Below are 20,142 nucleotides of genomic sequence, written 5' to 3' on the forward strand. Positions count from 1 at the left end.
ATTTGTTTTTGATTTTTTGAATGGTTTTTAGGGCAAAGTACGAAAAAAAAACATTGTTTTAATTGATGAATTGAACTATTTGACTTATAATTCAATGAAAAATATTTGCAATAAAAATAAAAAACAACATTAAAAATAAGAATAAAAAAAAATTAGGGAAAATAATTAAAAAACCGAATGTTTACTAAAAGTCCTACATGCCGAAATTTCAAAAAATTGTGGAAAATTAAAAAGGGAAATTTTAATAACAAATTTTTTCGAAATTTGTTTTTAATTTTTTGATTTCATGGCAAAGTACGAAAAAAACAATTATTTTAATTGCTGTTAGGCTGACAATTATTTGACTTATAATTCAATGAAAAAATACGTGCAATAAATTTAAACTTGAACAGCCAAATCTTAGCAACCACTTAAAATTATTTTCTGCCTTCAAATTTATATACTGCATAGTAGGCCATCTGCACCAAATATCATTACAATTATTTGAATTTATTTCAAAACACGCAAAAAACACTAAAAATTACCATTTCTTTAAAATTAAAATTTAGGTAGTGTGGAATCTAACTTTGTTTTTTCAAAAATGGTAATATTTAATATGTAGCCTATATTACCATTTTTGAAAAAGACAAGGTTAGATTCCACACCACCTAAATTTTAATTTTAAAGAAATGGTAATTTTTAGTGTTTTTTGCCTGTTTTTATATATCCGCTTAATATGGCGGATGATAAATCAAAACAATTTGACCATGCAGAGTACGCACTTTCTTTGAAGAAATTGTTACCTGTTGCTCAGTAGCTTCTGCCATTCTGCTGTCATTAGTTTGTCACAAATAAAGTTCGAAATTTTTTTAAATATTTTCAAAAAAGTCTAAAAAACATGTAGAGCAAGTAAATTAGTTCTAAATAAATTTATAATAGTTTCTATTTTATTCTATCATTGGTCTGTCAATGTGTTGTCATTAGTGAGTCACAAATGAAGTTAAAATTTTTTGAAGGAGTTGAATGAGTTTAAGGGAACTGTATAAATGAGTAACTTAGCCCTAAATCAATTGTTCAATAGCTCGTGATGACAATATGCAGTCATTAGTATATCACAAATGGACTTAAAATTTGCTTGAAATGAACTAATTGTTTTTAAATGAGTCTAAGGGTATGATAGAATTTAGTAGGATAGGTATAAAACTATTGTTTAATAAATCCTGCTTCCTGCTTCCGTCACAACTGAAGTTAGAAATTCTTCTATATAAGTTAAATGTTTTTAAATGAGTCTCAGATAGGTGTAGAGTGAGCAAATTGGTATTAAATCCATTGCTCAGCGGCTTCTACTTTGTGATGTCATTATGCTGTCTTTACGTTGTCACAAATTAAGTTACTCAATATTTAAATAAATTAACTATTTTTAAATGAGCCTAAGAGAGGTGTAGAGTGGGAATATCAGTCCCTATATCCATTGCTCAGCGGCTTCTACTTTATTCTGTCATGAGGCTGTAAATATGCTGTTACAATTTAGGCTTCACAATTTTTTAAATAAATTAAATATTTTTAAATGAGTCTAAGAGAGGTAAGCTGTAGAGTGGGAAAATCAGCACTAAATCCATTGTTCAATGGCCTCTACTTTATACTGCCATTATTCTGTCATTATGCTGTCATTAGTGTGTCACAAATAAAATAATTTTTTTTTAATTTAATTAAATATTTTTAAACTAGTCTTTGAGTATTGTAGAATATGGTAGAACAATCCTATATTTATTTTTTAATATCTCCTGCTTTACTCTGTCATTACTCTGTCAAGGTGCTGTCATCACGCTGTCATAAATGAAGTTAGAAAAGCTTTTAAGTTGCGCTCAGGCTACTTTCAAATGAGGCTCAGAGTACTGCGGAATTGAGTAGAACAATCCTAATCCTATGTATATAAAAGATACATAACACTCACATTTTTTACAATCATTACTTTGTCAGTATTCTGTTACATGGTCTGTTACGGGTCTACCTTCCCTTTCATATTTGCTATTAACTCATTCTTCACAGTTATTACTTGGACAGTATTCTCACTGTTTTAGTCATTGTCATTGTCACTGTCACTGTCACTGTCAATATTCGGCCACTCTTCCATCTATCGCTTTCCATCATTAGTTTGACAGCAGTGAGTTAAGAAAATTTCTTCATATCTTTTTATATTATCTTAATTTAAGCATCTCCATTAGTTAAAGCGAATTCCTTGACAATATTTTCTTAGTCCACTCACCGCCGTAAAATTCGAATAAACCACTGAGTTACTAATCATTGTCAGCTGTCTTATCTTATCTCCCTATGCATGTATACTCGCGTGTACAAACAAGTGCTCTGAGCATATGTATGCATGGCCATGTAGTACATTTGACTTAACAAATATTTGGTATGCACATTTAGCACGCAGTGACGTCAATAATTGTTCTATCAAGCAAATAGACACGGCATCAAGTTGTACATACAACAACAAGTGTAGCAAACCAATTATTCCATTCCACCAACTGTGTATTTACTTAACAAATTTGCCGCCTTTGCCGTACAGCAGCCAGCCGTCACCACCAACCAGCGACCATTTATTGGTACGTTTATTAAATAATTGGTTAATGGCAAATGGTTGTCTGCACGTGAGTTATTCACATACATACACACATACATACATATACACATGTTTTTCAAAACATACCTCTAGGCTGACCTTTTTTTCTTGCTTTGGCTTTATCAATTAATGTATTTATTTTGTTAACAATTTAGTTGATAATGGCTGCGAGCAACTGAAAGTCAGTGGCGGGGGTGCTTACAGAGGCAACCTTGTTTATTTGTAAGTATGTGTTGTATGCAAAGGTGTAAATTGCTTGTGTAGAAAATAGTTCTACAATGTGCAGCACTTAATTCTATTTATCTTATCTTCGCGCCCATTAATGGGTGGGCGAAAGTGGTAAATAGCAAAAAATCGAAAACAATATTTTAAAATGAGAAGAAAAAAAGTGAAACGATGTTTATACAGAACAAGTCGGGAGATGAGATGAGGTGGGAGACAGAAGGGAAAATTTAAATTACCTAAAAACACAAAATTTCACGTTGAGCAGATTCTGGGAGTGTGAACGGGGATTTTTCTTAAACAAATAAAGGGGCGACCGATTATTAAAGGGTAATAGTGATTTTTCCCATGGCGTCATGATGGAAGTAGGAAATATTATGAAGTCGGAAAATTGTAAAATTAGAAATAAAATCAATGTAAACAGGTGCAAATTTAAAGCACAGAAATGAGAGGCCACATCGAAATTTTGAAAATTTTGTTTAAGTAAAAATTCAATACTGATTGATAGTTGGAATTTAAAATTTCTTTTTGGAATCTGTTTTTTTTTAATTTAAAAAAACTTTCTTAACAAAACAAAAAAAAAAATAATTTAATATTTTTATTTAGATTTTTAAAAAACTTAAAAAAAAACAAAAATTAATTTAATATTTTTTTTACAATATTTTTTAAATGATGTATTTTAAAAATTTATTTAAATTTGTTTTTGAGTTTGCATGTTATTAAAAATTAAAAATTTTCCTTTTCTAAAACTAGTAATAAATAATTTAATTAATAGTTAATTCAATACTTAAACAGAATTTTTGTGTATATTTTTTAACTTATTGGCTACTTTGCTGTAACAAAGTAGAAAATTAAATAATATGACTACTGATTACTGACTAAAATTTTTTTTCATCAAATATCATGCTTGAAATGTTTATGCCTTTCCTAAATTTTATTTTTCATTTTAAAAGATTAATTCTAAACTGAGAATTTTGATTTTAAATAGGTTGAAGAATCTAATTTCGAATTAACTTCAATTGCTTCTTTAATTTTCAATTGTATTTTATTCCTTCAGTTGATTTTGTAATACATAAAAAAATATTATGAATGAAAAATTATTAATTTTTTATTTAATATTTTTAAATATATTTTTATTTAAATAATTTTTTTATTTGTTTATTTGATTATTATGTTTTTTGTTTATCTTTTTATTTTTTATATATATTTTTAATTTTTTTGAATTTTTTTACTTTTTATGATTTTTCATATTTTTTTATTTGTTTTTTTCTTTATTTATTTTTATTTTTTAATTCTTAAAATTTGTTTTTTTAATTTTAATTTTTATTTTTTTAATTTTAATTTTTATATTTTTACATTTTTTTTATATTTTTGTTTTATTTTTTTTAATTTTTTTTTAATTTTTTTGTTTTTCTTTTATTTTTTTAACATTTTTTAATAAAGTTTTTAATTTCTTAGTTTTTAGTTTTTTTTTATTTTTCTTTTTTGGTTTTTTTAATTTCTTTTTATTTTTTTTATATTTCTGTTTTATTTTTTTATATTCCTTTTTTTTATTTTATATTTTTTTATATTGTATAGTTTTTTATTTTGTGTTTTTTCATTCATTAGTTTCGTAAACTTTCTAATTATCAATTTAAGCATTAAAATTTTAATTGTAGTTTGGAATAAAATTAATTAAAATTCTAAATTCCTTAAAATTTTATTTCTTTTTGCTGGCTTTTCTCAAAATACGAATTTTTAAAATTTTATATTCACTATTCTTTGATAATAAATCGTTTGTTTTCCTTTCTTCGTCACAATTTCAGTACAAATGTTCCAGTGGCATATGCAAATTTTTCGAATCACTTTCTTACATGCGGTAATATTTTTACTTGCATGCACGCCTAAAACTAGGCTAAGGCTAAGTTTAAAAGCATTAAAAATACGTGGGACAATAATTGCGATTACAAATCAAAGTGATGGGCAACACAAAAACAAGCACAAAATGCGCAAAAGACAAATCGAAAGCCACAGCCCAGCCTGCTAGCCGCACCCTACAGATTTATGTGCATGCCTGCTTACCTGTATGTATGAGTATTTTAAATTGATTTTATTACAAATGGCGGCTAAAAATTCCGTCGGCCAACAAAAGCTGACACCACTAGAAAATGCTAAAGCACTCCAGCACTTGCTTAGCGCTGACGAAAATTTCCTACTGGGCCCATTTTATAATCTTTCAAAAGATTCGCAACAGCCACACTCACTTTTTCCTGCCCCTAAATGGCTTCAAAGTGCATGACAGTGGCAATGTTAGTCGTAAGTTGAGTTTTTGCCGCATTTATGCCATTTGTAACGAATCCCCACTCACACACACACACATACACAAATTCAATGTTTGGCTGACTACGATATTTTATGTGTGCCATTGCTACCGAGGCTCACATTTTAAATTTTCTTTCTGTGTTTTTTTTTGTTTCTCTGCGTATTTGTGCACCTATCTTTGTTATTGTTGTTGTTGGAGCTTTTAGTAGCCGCTCGACCACAGGCATTTCCCTTACTATTTCTCCTTTGCGCCACTTGCCTTTCACCTACGGTCACAACAGCTTCACTTTTCACTTTACTTGGTGTGGTATGTTGCAGAAATAGAAAGAAAGGCAACAAAATATTTTACATATCTATTTTCAAGTGAAAGAAATATGAAAGCAAGAAATGCGAGGTGAACATTGAAAACAAAGGCGCGGCTGAAATTACAACACAGTTTGCTTGCAATCTCTGCTGCTACTGCATTATTTTTTTCCATTTTCTGCTATTGTTTTTGTTCTTATTGCTTGAATGAGTGCCGCTGGAAGCACTCGCAGAAAATGGACGACGACATTTTCTCAAAGGTCAAGCAACACATTCCGCCCAAGCAACTATGCCGCTACTTGGCTTTACATCTGCAAGCGGTGTTTATGTGTGTGTGTGTAGGTGTCATTGTGTGCCAGTGCATGGTAAGTGTCTTTGAATGCTGCAAAGAAAGTGCCCCGTTTCTTTTCTACCTTCAAGTGCTGGACGAGTGAGTCCTTTGCATATGAACTCACTTGGAAAATTGCTCTTCACACTTCTTCTGTTGAGTTTGGCGAGATGGTTGACTGCAAGGAGAAGAACATATTCAGAAGCCTTTCCAGAAACTAAAAGCATTAAATACTCGAATCATTTCTTTAAGAACTCGTGTCTGATATTTGCTTTGAAACGAAGGCATGAAAATTTTTGAGGAAAATAAGAACTCGCCTGTGGTTTTTCTTTTTTTGTCTCTGGAAATTGCAATGTTGGGGTTGCGTACGTGAACTATGTAGGCTAAAAATATGTATTTCAAGTTAAATGAGAATTAAATTAAAAATTTAAATTTGATTTATAATGTAAAATGCTATAAATCGAAATGCTAAAATCGAAAATTCCTTGAAATGTAGCGAAAAATTTATATTGAATTCAAAAGCTTATTTTTCGCTTGTAAGCCTTTTGGAAATTTTACATTACATTCTTATGCTTAATCTGAAAAGTTTACAATTAAATTTTTTATATAAACATTTTAATACAAAATTTTTAAGTCTACGCCTATGAAACTTAATCTCAAATATGAATATAAATTTACTACTTTTCACCTATCTCAATGTCGGTGTGGTTTTGATAATAAACGTACACAGGTGTAGGTGTTTCGAACTTTTGGCTTGAGATTTTGATTTTTAAGTTTAAACTTTTATATTTTGAATTTTAAACTTTTACATTTTGAATTTAAAGGTTTTTATTTCAAACAGGAAAAATTTTAATTTTCCGTGTGTTTTTAGAAATTCCAAATTTTTAATATTCTTGATTTCGGACATTTGACTGGAAGGTTTTAATTTTCAAAACATTTTTAGAAACTCTACATTTTGAAAATTCTTGATTTCAGACGATTGATTGGAAAAATTATATTTGCATAATTTGAATTTAATTTTGCATAATTTGAACTTAGTTTTGCATAATTTGAATGTAATTTGAAATAATTTTTTGAATGCTTGATTTCAGACATTTAACTGAAAAAAAAAAAGAATTTTCAGAATATTTTTAAAAATCTTAAATATTAATTCTTTTTTGTTTTCAACTTTTAAATGAAAAAAAATTTAATCAAAAAAAAAAAAAATTGTAGAATTATAAAAATTTTTAAAATTGACGATGACTGAAAAATTTAAATTTTTGTAATATTTTTAAAAAGTATAAATTTGTAAAATTTTTGGTTTCAAAACATTAACTAGAATTCAAATTATTAGAATATTTCTAGAATTTAAAAAATGTTTGATTTCAGAACTCATTAATTAGACTTTTCGGAATATTTAAACAAATTCTAAATATATGATTGTTTTAATTTCAAAGTTTTAACGAAAATAATGCGAACTTTGGGAATATTTGTCGAAATTTAAAATTATTTAAATTCTTAATTTTAGACATTTGACTGGAAAAATTGAAATTTTGGGAAAATTTTAAGAAATTCTAAATTTGTAAAATTGTGCTTTTAAGGCACTAACTCCAATATGATTTGGCAGAATATTTTTAAAAATTGCAAATAATTATTTTTGTTATTGATTTCGAACTTGTAGCTGAAAAAAATAGAATTTTCCGAATATTTGTAGAAATTTAAAATTTTTAATACTCTTGGTTTTAGATATTTGACTGGAAAAATTTAAATTTTCGGAATATTTTTAATTGTTCATTTCAAAGCATTAATTTTTTTTAAATTTCAAATATTTAATTTTTGTGAATTTTCAGAATATTTGTAGAAATTTTAAATTTGTTGAATTGAAAGCTTTAACTTGAATATGAATTTTCAGAATATTTACAAAAATTTCAAATAGTTAATTTTTTTAATTTCAAACGTTTAACTGAAAAATTTAGAGTTTTCAGAATATTTGAAGAAATTTAAAATTTTTAAATTCTTTATTTTAGACATTTGACTGGAAAACTTTGAATTTTTTAGAAATTTTAAATTTGTAAAATTGGTGAATTTAAAGCTTTAACTGGAATTTGCATTTTCAGAACATTTAATATTTAAATTTTTTGATTTTTTTCAGAATATTTTTTTAACTTTCTGAATATTTTTGGAAACCATAAATTTGTAAAATTCTTTATTTCAAAACTTTAGCTGGAATTTGAATTTTCAGAATATTTTAAAAATTTTTTAATATCAATATCATTTTTAATATCAAATGTTTAACTGAAATATATGAATTTTCAGAATATTTGTAGAAATTTTAATTTTTTTTTAAATTTTTGATTTGAGATGCTTGACTGAAAAAATTTGATTTCTCCGAACGTTTTTAGAAATCCCAATGGGTTTTAATTTTAAACTCTTTTTAGTATACATTTTTAATTTTAATTTATTTTAAAAAATCTAAGCTGAAAGAATTTATTTTTATAAATTTTTTTCTACTAAAATTTTTAATTTTTTTATGAAGAAATTTCTTTTGAACAAATATGTTTTTATGGGTTTTTTTCTCATAATGTTGTTAATTTTTCCCTGTTTTTAAATAGTTTTACATTTGTGTTAAGTTTTTTACAATTTTGTATCAAATTTATACATGTAATTTATGTAAATATATATATGTTTTTTTTGCTTTTATTTGAAAGTTTTTGTTTATAAAGAAGCATAATTGCTGAAAAAAATACATTCGAATTAAATTTTTTATATAGTGAGAATAAGTGTTTGCAACCATAAAATAGTTTAAAAAAAAGTTTCTGACCCACGCCATAAATACACCATAAAAATAATTAAATATTCAAAAAAATTTAGGAATTATGTGTTTTGCAAATTGTATGAGCAAACGAAGACTTACAGTTTACCTAAAACTCAAAGCCACAAGAAAGGGCATATGTAATATCGTTATTCTGGTATGTGTGGCTGTACGTGCGCTTACGTAAGTTGGTATGTGCCTTCTCGCCTCAACGACATGTCGAAAATGAACGCACCTTTCTTCTGTCTTTCAATATGTTTTTGATAGTTTTGTGTATTTTCGCTTTTCGCTTTCCTATTTTATCTAAAAAGAATATATTCTTATGAGATATTTTTGAAACTAAAAATCGATGCTAAACTACTTTCAAATTTCTTGTTACGCATGCTTGGGTAGATATGTATGTACATATGCATTTATTTTCGGGCACAAACAGCACGAAGCAATAAGCGAAGGAGGAAATTATGTTTGTACGATTATATTTTTAGTGAGAACACGCTTGTGTGTATGGATGTAAGATCGAACCTCTGCACATATTGCACAGTATAAATCTCCCACTGAAATGGAATTTTGACTTTTCGGACAACTAAAAATAAAACTTTAACACGTGGGGACGACTCAAAAAGAGAGCAAGTATACGAAGTACGTATGAAGGTGTTTTGTGCAAGATTTTCTTTATCGGATGCAGAAGGGTGGATAATTGAGTTTTCCTTTTACATATTTAATAGTTATAGTAATAACAGGATCATTTACAGATTTATAGAAGAAATAAATATAATAGTAAAAAAAAATTATAATAAAAAAATTATGATAAAAAATAATAATAAAAAAAAATAATAAAAAAAAATAATAAAAAAATTATAATAAATTATAATAAAAAATATAACAAAAAAGTTATAATAAAAGCATTATATTAAAAAAATTATAATAAAAAAATTTTAATAAAAAAGCAACATTATAATAAATAAATCAAAGTAAAACAATTATAATAAAAAACTATTATAATAAAAACCAATAGTAAAATAATTATAATAAAAAAATAATAGTAAAAAAAGAGATAAAAAAACTATTATAAAAAAATGGGAAATAAAAAAATAATAGTAACAATATTATAATAAAAAAATAAGAAAAAAATTGTAATAAATTATAATAAAAAGATTTATAATTAAAAAAAAATTATAATAAAAAAAATATAATACAAAAAATTAATAATATAAACAAAAATTAATAGCAAAAAAAGTAATAATATTAAAAAAAAATTAAGAATATTAAATAAAAAATAAGAATATATATTTCTCTTCGTTTCTCAAGAAGGATCAATTGGTACTTAAGCGCGAAAACTGTCCTGAGTAATATATTTTTTGAAAAATATATTTTTTGAATAATATATTGTTTTAATAATAATTTATTTTTTGAATAATATATTATTGTAGAGCTGGCCGTTCTCACGCCAGATTGGCTTAGGTCAACGTAAGCTCAGACTCAGACACGAAGAAAAAAATTCCAAAACATTTTCAAAGATAATATTTTTAAAATATTTTGAGAAACATAATTTAAAAGAAAACTTTCAAATATTTTCAAAATATGCTCTTTTAAATATTTAAAAAAATTGAATTTTTAAGATACTTTCAAAACTTTCGTCAATTTTATAATAGGACTATGAATAAGTTCGTGCGGTTTTTTCGCAATTTGAAACTTTATTGACGTAAAATGGTTGCAAATTTAATATTCAAAGTATTGTCCATCGCTTACTACTACTTTTTCCCATCTTTCTGGCAATTCACGGATTCCCTTTGTGAAAAATTCGGTCGGTTTTGCCGCAATCCACGAATCGATCCATTTTTTGACTTCATCGTAATTACGGAAGTGCTGGTCAGCCAGGCCATGTTGCATCGATCGGAAGAGATAGTAATCGAATGGCGCAAGGTCTGGACTATACGGCGGGTGGGGTAGGACATCCCATTTGAGCGTTTCTAAGTATGTTTTGACCACTTGTGCAACATGTGGCCGAGCATTGTCATGTTGCAAAATAACTTTGTCGTGTCTATCGGCGTATTGCGGCCGTTTTTCTCGCAGTGCTCGGCTCAAACGCATCAATTGTCGTCGGTAGACATCCCCCGTAATCGTTTCATTCGGTTTCAGTAGCTCATAATACACAACACCCAGCTGGTCCCACCAGATACACAGCATAACCTTCAGGCCATGAATATTCTGCGCCGACGTCGATGTTGAAGCATGGCCAGGGTATCCATACGTTGCCCGACGTTTTGGATTGTCGTAATGGACCCACTTTTCATCGCCAGTCACAATTCGATGCAAAAAACCCTTTCTTTTGTGCCGTTGAAGCAGTTGTTCGCATGCCATAAAACGGCGTTCAACGTCTCTTGGCTTCAATTCATACGGCACCCAATGGCCTACCTTTCGGATCATTCCCATGGCTTTTAAACGTTTGGAAATGGTTGATTGATCAACTCCCAAAGTTTTTGCAACCTCTTCTTGCGTTTGAGCCGGATCTTGATCGAGCAATTCCTCCAATTCGGTATCCATGAACTTTGGCGGCGCACCCTCGCGTTCTTCGTCTTCCAAGCCAAAATCACCACTTTTAAAGCGTGCAAACCACTTCTGGCACGTTCGCTCAGCTAGAGCATGCTCACCATAAACTTCCACCAAGATACGATGACTTTCGGCTGCTTTTTTCTTCATATTAAAATAATGAAGAAGAATTCCCCGCAAAAACACATTATTTGGCACGAAATTCGACATTTTCAAGTGTGGTAAAAATATTGTTGTTTACGCTTCAAATAAAAAACTTATACTGACGTTTGTGCCTTACAACAGTAGCTCTCCAATGAATGTTTGGAAATGTGGATAGATGGAATAATAATCAAGTTACGCCATTTGTTGTAAAACCGCACGAACTTATTCATAGTCCTATTATTTACTTAACTTTGAAAATAGATAGGAAAATCAAATAGATAAACAAATTTTTAAATATTTTAAAAAGATTTGAAACATTTGAAATAGAAAAAATTATTATTAAAGTGTCGATTCAAGTCTGACAACTCACGAAGCCATTGAAGCAGAGACAGACCTCACGACTGAACCGAAATTGTGAGGTAAAGTGCTTTGTGAGTGTGTTTTTTAGAATGTAAATTTTGAAAATAAATTTCTACAATTTGTAATATCTGCTTGTGCGAAAGTCTGCTGACATACCATACACTTACTAGCAATCATAAAAGTGATTTGTGAGTGTGTTTTTTAGAATCCAAATTTTGAAAATAAATTTCTACAATTTGTAATATCTGCTTGTGCGAAAATATCCTGACATACACTTACTAGCAATCATCAAAGTGATTTGTGAGTGTTTTTTTTAGAATCCAAATTTTGAAAATAAATTTCTACAATTTGTAATATCTGCTTGTGCGAAAATATCCTGACATACACTTACTAGCAATCATCGTCTTCATTTCCAATTTGAATCGATCCCAAAAGAGTTTAGATAAATTTAAATGATTTGGAAATCAGAGAAAAAACTTCTTAAGTCTTAAATCTTACTATTTAATTAACATTGAAAAGAAGATTTATTAGCGTAATACTTATTTGAGTATGTATATTCTTTTCTAAACTTGTATACCTACTAAAAATTGCCCATGCTTTCCACAGGCCACATAATCCACGCCAATTAAACGAAAAACAAAACGTCTTAGCCTTCAATTGTCTGCAGCCTAAACTCGCCGATTCATTGACCTCTTTCTTATTCTCTATATATCTCTGTCTTTCGTTCACTCTCTCCCTCTCTCTTTCTTTGTTAATCACCACCGCATAGCTCGAAAAAAGAAAGAAAATTCTGAGCCAAATCATCATCTTCTCATTACTTCTGTTTTTCTAATTATGACTTGCGTAATTTGCAATCTGTAAACTGTTTGTCAATACAAACATACTCGTATGTATGTGTGTTTATTATTGATCACGCTTTATTTACCTATTTGTTGTACTGTACTCAGTCGCTGTTCGATTTCCAAGAAATTGTGTTGAAACTTTTTGTTGCAAATTGTTTTCAAAACTCAACAATCGCCACCGCTCAGCAGCGTAAATGTAGCCAGAAATACAAACACACGCACATAAACACCATATTTTCCTTATCATACTTACACTTATGTAAATATGTACGCGTGCTTGTTTATTTATATTTTTAGCGCACATTTACTGTATTTTTGTTTATATGTCTGTGCGTGTGTAAATATGCTCTCACGTTTTGCATAACTTTTCCCAACTTAATGTGCCAATTTCAACTCATAAAAAGTGATTTAGTGATTTTAGTATTGTTGATGGGCGATAAAGGGAAAATTTTATGTTTTTGAAATTTTTTTAAATACAATTGTTATTATATATTTGATTTGATGTGATTTCATTTTAGTTTAAATTGCTTTACGACTTTGTACATTGTGTTGGTTTTAATTTCTTCATTATTCGCCTGTCAAAAAAAAAAAACAATTAAAATTTAAAAAAGGTGTTTAAATGGTAAAAAAAAGGTTTTAATACTTTTTGAAAATGCAACAAACATTTTGAATGTTTTGAATTATTTGTAAAGTAACAAATTTTTTTTAATATATTGCTATATACTTTAAAAATACTTTAAAATTATTAAACAAATTTTATTCTCTTAATATTTCCATTGTAAATTTCATTATAAGTTGGTATTTTTAGCTTTGAAAATTAATATCCCATTGATCAAAATTATCTGGTCACACTTTTCCGATTTCGATGGTATATGGGATTCATCGAAAAAACTAAGTGTATGAATATAAAATAAAGAAAAGTAGTAAAAACTAGAAAAAAACTCGATTCTGACAACTAAATTAATATCTGGAAAGTGCCACAAATTAGTTTAGTGTTACAAGCCTAGAAACTGTCCTTAGAGCGTCATAAGTGTGCGGCGTCGTTACGGCTGAATATTCCACTGAATGAAAAGTTTTCAGAAACAAAACCAAAAGAAAATATCAAAAACTTTATTCCAAAAATGTGAAATTTTGTAGATGTATACAAAACTAAAAAATTATGAAAGTTCAAATCACGAAGGAAAATTTACACATTTTGAAAGATAAACTAACATCATAACGGATCTTGAAAACGAAATATTTGTTCATTAAAAAATATATACATTTGAGGTTACCACTTCGGCTTCATGGTCTTTTTTGCTCTATAAATAATACATAAAATATATACACATATACACAGGCGGCCGCCGTAGTCAAATGGGTTGGTGCGTGACTACCATTTGGAGTTACCAGAGAGAACGTGGGTTCGAATATCGGTGAAACACCAAAATTAAGTAAAAAACATTTTTCTAATAGCGGTCGCCCCTCGGCATACCTCCGAGTGTATTTCTGGATTGACAAAGCTCCTCATAAAAATATCTGCCGTTCGGAGTTGGCTTGAAACTGTAGGTCCCTCCATTTATGGAACAACATCAAGACGCACACCACAAATAGGAGGAGGAGCTCGGCCAAACACCCAAAAAAGGTGTACGCGCCATATGTATATATATATATAAAGTTTTCAATTTTTATATTTTTTTTCCATATTTTTCTGATTTTATATTTTTTTTGTTTAATCTGTTTTCCTTTTTATAGTTTTTTGGTTGTTGTTTGTTTTTTTATTTCAAAGTTTTCTGTTTTTTATATTACATATTTTTGGTTTACAAAGTTTTCTGTTTTTATATTTCAATATTTTTTATTTTATTTTTGCATTTGTTTGTTTTTGTGGATGTCTATAGTTTTCTGTTTATTCTATATTATATTTTTTTGGTCTAAATATGGCTTAATATTTTTTCTTCTTTGTTTTTATATTTTTTGGTTTGCTCTTTTCAAAATTTTCTGTTTTTATTTTTTCAACTTGTTATTTTATTTGTTTTTACGTTTTTTATTATTTTGTTTGTTTTTGTTCTTATATTTTTTTATATATGTTTCGTTTTCAAAATTCTCTGTTTTTATATTTCCATATTTTGTAATGTTAGTTTTGTCTTTATATTGTTTTTTTTAATATTAAAAAAAAAATTGTATATATATAATTGTATACAATTTTTTTTTTCATATTTTTATATATTTTATTGTATTTTTGTTTTCATATTTTTTTATTTTATAGTTTTATGCTTTCATATTTTATTGATTTTGAATTGTTTTGTTTTTATATTTTTAAAGTTTTTTGTTTTAAAGTTTCTTTCTTTTTATATTTCTTAGTTTTTATAGTTTCTGTGGTTTATATTTATTGTTTGTATATTCTTTTGTTTACATATCTCTTGTTTTTGTATTATTTCATTTATTTGTTTTATTTTGGTATTTGTACTTTTTATTTGTTTTTTTTGTTATTATTATTATTATTAATCTTAATTTTTGAGCGCTTAATTGTGTTTTATAATATAACTTTTTCTTTTTGGTGCAAATTTTCCTAAAAGCTTATAAGATTAAATTTTAAGGTTGCGACACCATTGTTTCTATATCATAAAATATCACTCATACGCCCCACCTCTCACTGCTGCATTGTTTAAACGCTTTAATGCAATGTAAAATCTTCTGACGTCAACATTGTGCAAATTCTGTTTTAAACAACACGTTTCCAAAATATTGCATGCATATCTACATATGTATGTGTTTAAGTGTATACTCGCATATGCGGTATATTTGTAGCTGCACATGCATGTGAAGGTATTTGTGCAGTTTGTGTGCCTTTATTAACGCTAATCAGCCAATTTGTCGTGCCAATTTTATTGTATTATTTGCAATAATTTCGTGAATTATGCAGTGACATGAAATGGTTGGTGCTTGATGGCCGGTAAGAGGAATAAGCAGGCACTACAAATACGATTTGCATAATATTTGCCAGGTTAATTGGCGAGCGCGTTTGTGTTTGCGCATACATGCACGCGTATTTACCTGTAGATTATTGAGTGAGTTTTACGATAATTTGGACATTTTTTATATTTTTTCGTTTTCTGGAAATATTCGGTAAATTTGGTGTGCTGCAATTTATGCTTTGGGTAGAGGGGATTTTTTCAATTCATTGCGATATTTTTATTGTGTTATTTTTTTAATAAATCTGCTTGAATAGATTTTATGTATCAACATTTTTTTTATTATTATATTTTATATCTTATAATTGAAATTTTATATTTTAAATTTCAAATATATTTTATTCACTAAATATTACTAAATATTCAATACGAAACAAAATATATAAAAATTCACAAAATTTGTTTCGCTGGTTTTTAATGTTACTGTTTTAGTTTTTTTTTAGTTGCAGGTTTGTTTTCCGATGTTATAATATATTGTATAACATTTCGGTTTTTTTAATTTGTTTCCATACTTTTTGTTAATATAAATTTTTTTACTTTATTTTTTAATATTTTAGTATTTATATATTTTTAATATTTAATTTTTTTTAATATTTAATTTTTTTTAATATTTTTTAAATATGTAAAGTTTTAAAATTTTTTTCAATGTTTTAATTTTTTTTAAATTTATTTTATTACTTAAATTCATTTTAATATTTTATTTAATTTTTTTTAACACTTTTATTTTTTTAATATATTTTTAAAATAATTCTTCAATTGATTTTATTCGTTTATATTTTTTATACATTATTATATGTTTATATATAAATTTTTTTTATCGTTATATGACTATTATTTATATATATATTATTCTTATTTTTTATATAGTTTTTTAATAATTTTTTTTTTGGTTTTTTCTTTATTTTTTTTTTAATATTGTTTGTTTATTTTTTTAATTTTTGACATTTTTCGTTACATATATATGCATCTTATTTATATATATATATATATATATTTATATATTTATTTTTGTAAATAGTTTTTTAAATTTTGTTTTAATGCACATTTGTTTTTTCTTTTAGTTTTTATTTTTTATTTAATATTATTTGTAATATACTATTTTTTTAATATTTCAATTGTTTAGATTTTCTTTATAATTTTATTATATACACTTATATATTATGTATTTGTTAATTTTTATTTTAAGTTTTCTTTTGTTTAATTTATTATTTCTTTTATTTTTTTAATTTTCGTTAATTTTAAAAATTTTTTTTTTTTAATTTTTTTATATATATATTTAAATTTTTTTATATATGTTTTATATATTTTTTTAAATTTTTTTTATATATTTTTTCGTTTTTTTTTAGTTTTGTTTTTAATTTTTTTTTAATTGTTAATTAAATTTTTTTTTATTGTTTTTATTTAATTTTTAATGCTTTTATTTTTTTGATATATTTTTTTATATTTTCTTTTGTTTTTCTTAATTTTTTTTCCATGTGTTTGGTTTTCGTTAATTCTTCCATTCCATTTTGTCATAATTTTCCTCCTTTCTGCTCGTTCATTTTCGCTTTCGGTTGCATATACTTACACTCTTATTTGTGCCTGTCTGCCAACTAGACGTTAAGCCCCGTTTGGAAAGTCGCCACCTCTTGGACGTTTGCGCAGCTTAAAATAAGCAGACCAAATGAAACAAAAATAAAAATAAAAAAATAACGGGAGAGAGATAATACAAATAAGTGGCATAATCCGTTCTAATGTGCTTAACCGCAACTGTCGTCGACAAGCGCTTGAGCGCCTCGCTGTGCGTACACGAAGTGAATACACAAATGCCATTAAATATTTCCCTTTCACATTTCCTCAAAACTTTTTCGTTTGTGTAAGGTTTGTTCAGTGTCACGTGTATTTGATGAGTACACTATTCAAAAAAAAAAAAGAAAAAAAAAAAAATTTAGTAGTAATTTAGTGCTTTTTCCCTTTGAACCCCCTCGTTCTGAACCCAATATTATAACCTAACGTAGTTTACATTCACTCATTTCGCATAATTCTCTAGTACTCTTAAGCTAAATGTACTATGCTGTTTCATATATGCGCGTATAATAAACAGAAAAATTAACATAGTCTACTTTTAGGCTTAGTAGTTTTGTGACACCTTTGTTTTGTATTGGCCAGTGGGGTTTTTATATATGTATTTAAATTAGTTCCTGTCCCAACAGACGATGGCTAATTTAATACGCAAATCCCATAGTCCTAACTTCATTTTGTGTTTGCTGTAGTGAATAGTCTATTTTTACATGCAACCTATGAAGTGTCTTTTTCAAGTCTTTTTTCCTGCAACTATCAAAACAAGTTTTTACAGTTACATACTTTTAGGTGCTCTCCACACGTTCTTCTCTACTCATGCTCTCTCTCTCTTCCTGTCTTGTTTTTGTAATTTCTATGCACAATTAAATGATTAAATGAAACGTTATGCGAAATTATAAAACAGGGAGCAGCCAAAGTCGGTACATTTGTCATATGCCGACGCGTAAGTAAACACTTGTATTTGCATACATCTAGGCGCTATTTTTCTTTTTAGTATATAATTCTATGTGTATTCGTGATACCCTATCTTACTTTACTCTAAATGTTTCTAATGCGTAATACTTTGCAAAAAAATTTACCTCCAACACGCAATTTTTATGACATATTTCAAATAAAGCATAGTTTTAGGCTTTCTCATTACATGGCCACCTACTTTATAAATAACCACCTGTGTGTGTAGGTTTATTTAAATTATATATATTTCCACTGCCGCTTCATTAAAATGGAAATGAAAAATGGTTTGCCTACAATTAGGCGTGTGTAAATACGTATTTGTACTTTGGTAGCTTAATGATGAACATATTTGTGTGTACTCTTATGCATGTGCCCGTAGTTTAATAGTGTCGTAAGTGCGTTTCGCTGACACGTTTTCTTTTTTGTAAATATTTCCACCCATTAAGTAAACGGCGCCAGCGGCACTAGCGCTACTTACGCGTGACATACTTTAAGGCGTCGGCGCGCGCGCTTATGATTTTATTTGCATAGTCAATGGACCGAATCAGCAATGCGTACTTTTTCGCCTGCATTGGTGCTTTAGTAGAGGGGCTAACGGGTAAGTGCTTACTGAAGTAGGAAACGTATCAGCGACGTAAGAGGGAGGTAAGGTGTTTCTGGTGAATATAAACTAGGAGATTTGCAACTGTTAAAAAATTATTTAATTTAAATATCTTTTGCTGAGAAGGAAGGGAAAGTGGTAATAACTTCTAAGAAACAGGATTTGTTCTGAAAAAAACGAACAGTAGAATCAAACAAATTTTTATAATTTACAAAAAAAAAATATTAAAAAATAAAATAAAATGCCAAATAAAACAATAAAAAATAAATGAATGAAAATAATAGAAAAGGTAAAACTAAAAAAAAAATATTTGAAGAAAATTTAAATGTAAAAAGTGTGAGTTTAAGCTCAAAAATTAAATAAATAAAAATAATTAAGTAAACACCGAAAATTGTGAAAAATTGAAGACAATTATAAAAAAATAAAGTAATTAGACTAATATAAAAAAACTAAGTTTAAAAAGTAATAATTTAATTAAAATTCAAAAAATATAATAAAACGTCAGAAAAAATTATAATTAAAAATTTAAAATTTAGACGTTAAAAAATTACAGAAGACAGAAAAAATTAAAAAAAAAAATTGTTAATTAAAAGATTAAAAACAGGACAGAAAAAAATGTATTAATAAAAGTAGAAAAAAGATTAAAATTAAAAAAAAAACTTTAGAAAAAAATTAAGTAAAAGAAACAATTTACATAAGAAAAACGCCAATTCATTTAATTTTAATTTATTATTTTAATTTTTTTATATTAAAAATTATAAAAAAAAATTCAATTTATTTTTAAATATATAAAAAAAATCTGAAATTTAAAGTTAATTTAAAAGAAATTTAATTTGGAAAAAGGAAAAAAAAATACAAAGTTAAAGAAGGAAAAGTAAATCAATCAACATTGTTAAATTGTGAAAATATAAAATAAAAAAATTAAAAATAAAAAATTTAAAAGTACTAAACAAATACTAAATGAAAAGTGGACAGGCAAACGAGTAAGAGTAATAAAACAGTATCCATGAAGTAACCGACCAAATAACAAAAAAAAAGCAAGGAGAAAGAAAATTTTGTTTACAAAACTTACAAAGTGTTCAGGGTGAAGTGGAAAAAATTGAGTAAATTAAAAAATTTATATAAAAAAATGAAGTTGAAGGAGGAAAACAAACCGAAGCTTTGATAAATGAAAAAAAAAAGAAAAATAAATAAATAAAGAGTAATTAAAAATATACCTAAATTAAATTAAATGCATAAAATTAAAAGTTAATAATTAAAAAAAAGTAAAAACGAAAATAATAATAAAAAAAGTAATAATAAAAAAAAATAATAAAAAAATAAGAAAACAATTAAAAAAAAAAACCAAAAAAAAAAAATAATAAAAATAAAATAACAAACAATAAAATTTAATTTTTTTTTGAAATTTGTTTTTTAAATATAAACAAAATTAACAAATGTTTTTTTTTTAATATAAAAAAAGTATAACGTTACACTTTCTAACAACTTAAAATCAACAGAAAATTAAATAACAAAATAGTGAGAAAAAATCCAACAACTTTTACGTCATTATATCTCTCAATGGCTTATCGCCTGAATGTACATCTAGCACAGCTACGCTCATATATAACACTGTGGTACAAAAAAAAAA

General features: G+C 26.8%; 1 protein-coding gene across 2 annotated transcripts in view; it reads left to right on the forward strand.

Moving 5' to 3' along the window:
* Positions 1-20,142, forward strand: part of LOC129237918 (serine/threonine-protein phosphatase beta isoform) — a 120,231-nt gene that overhangs the window by 60,027 nt on the left and 40,062 nt on the right. Inside the window, exon 1 of one of the 2 annotated variants that reach the window (XM_054872905.1) lies at positions 17,867-17,900. The exons of the other annotated variant lie outside the window; for it this stretch is intronic. Within the exon in view, the coding sequence (XP_054728880.1) occupies positions 17,891-17,900 (10 nt within the window). The 5' untranslated portion in view covers positions 17,867-17,890. Of the gene's footprint in view, positions 1-17,866; positions 17,901-20,142 lie in introns of those variants that run through there. 2 annotated transcript variants of the gene reach the window in all.

The sequence above is a fragment of the Anastrepha obliqua genome, chromosome 2 (assembly GCF_027943255.1).
Source record: "Anastrepha obliqua isolate idAnaObli1 chromosome 2, idAnaObli1_1.0, whole genome shotgun sequence".
Taxonomy (NCBI): Eukaryota; Metazoa; Arthropoda; class Insecta; order Diptera; family Tephritidae; genus Anastrepha; species Anastrepha obliqua.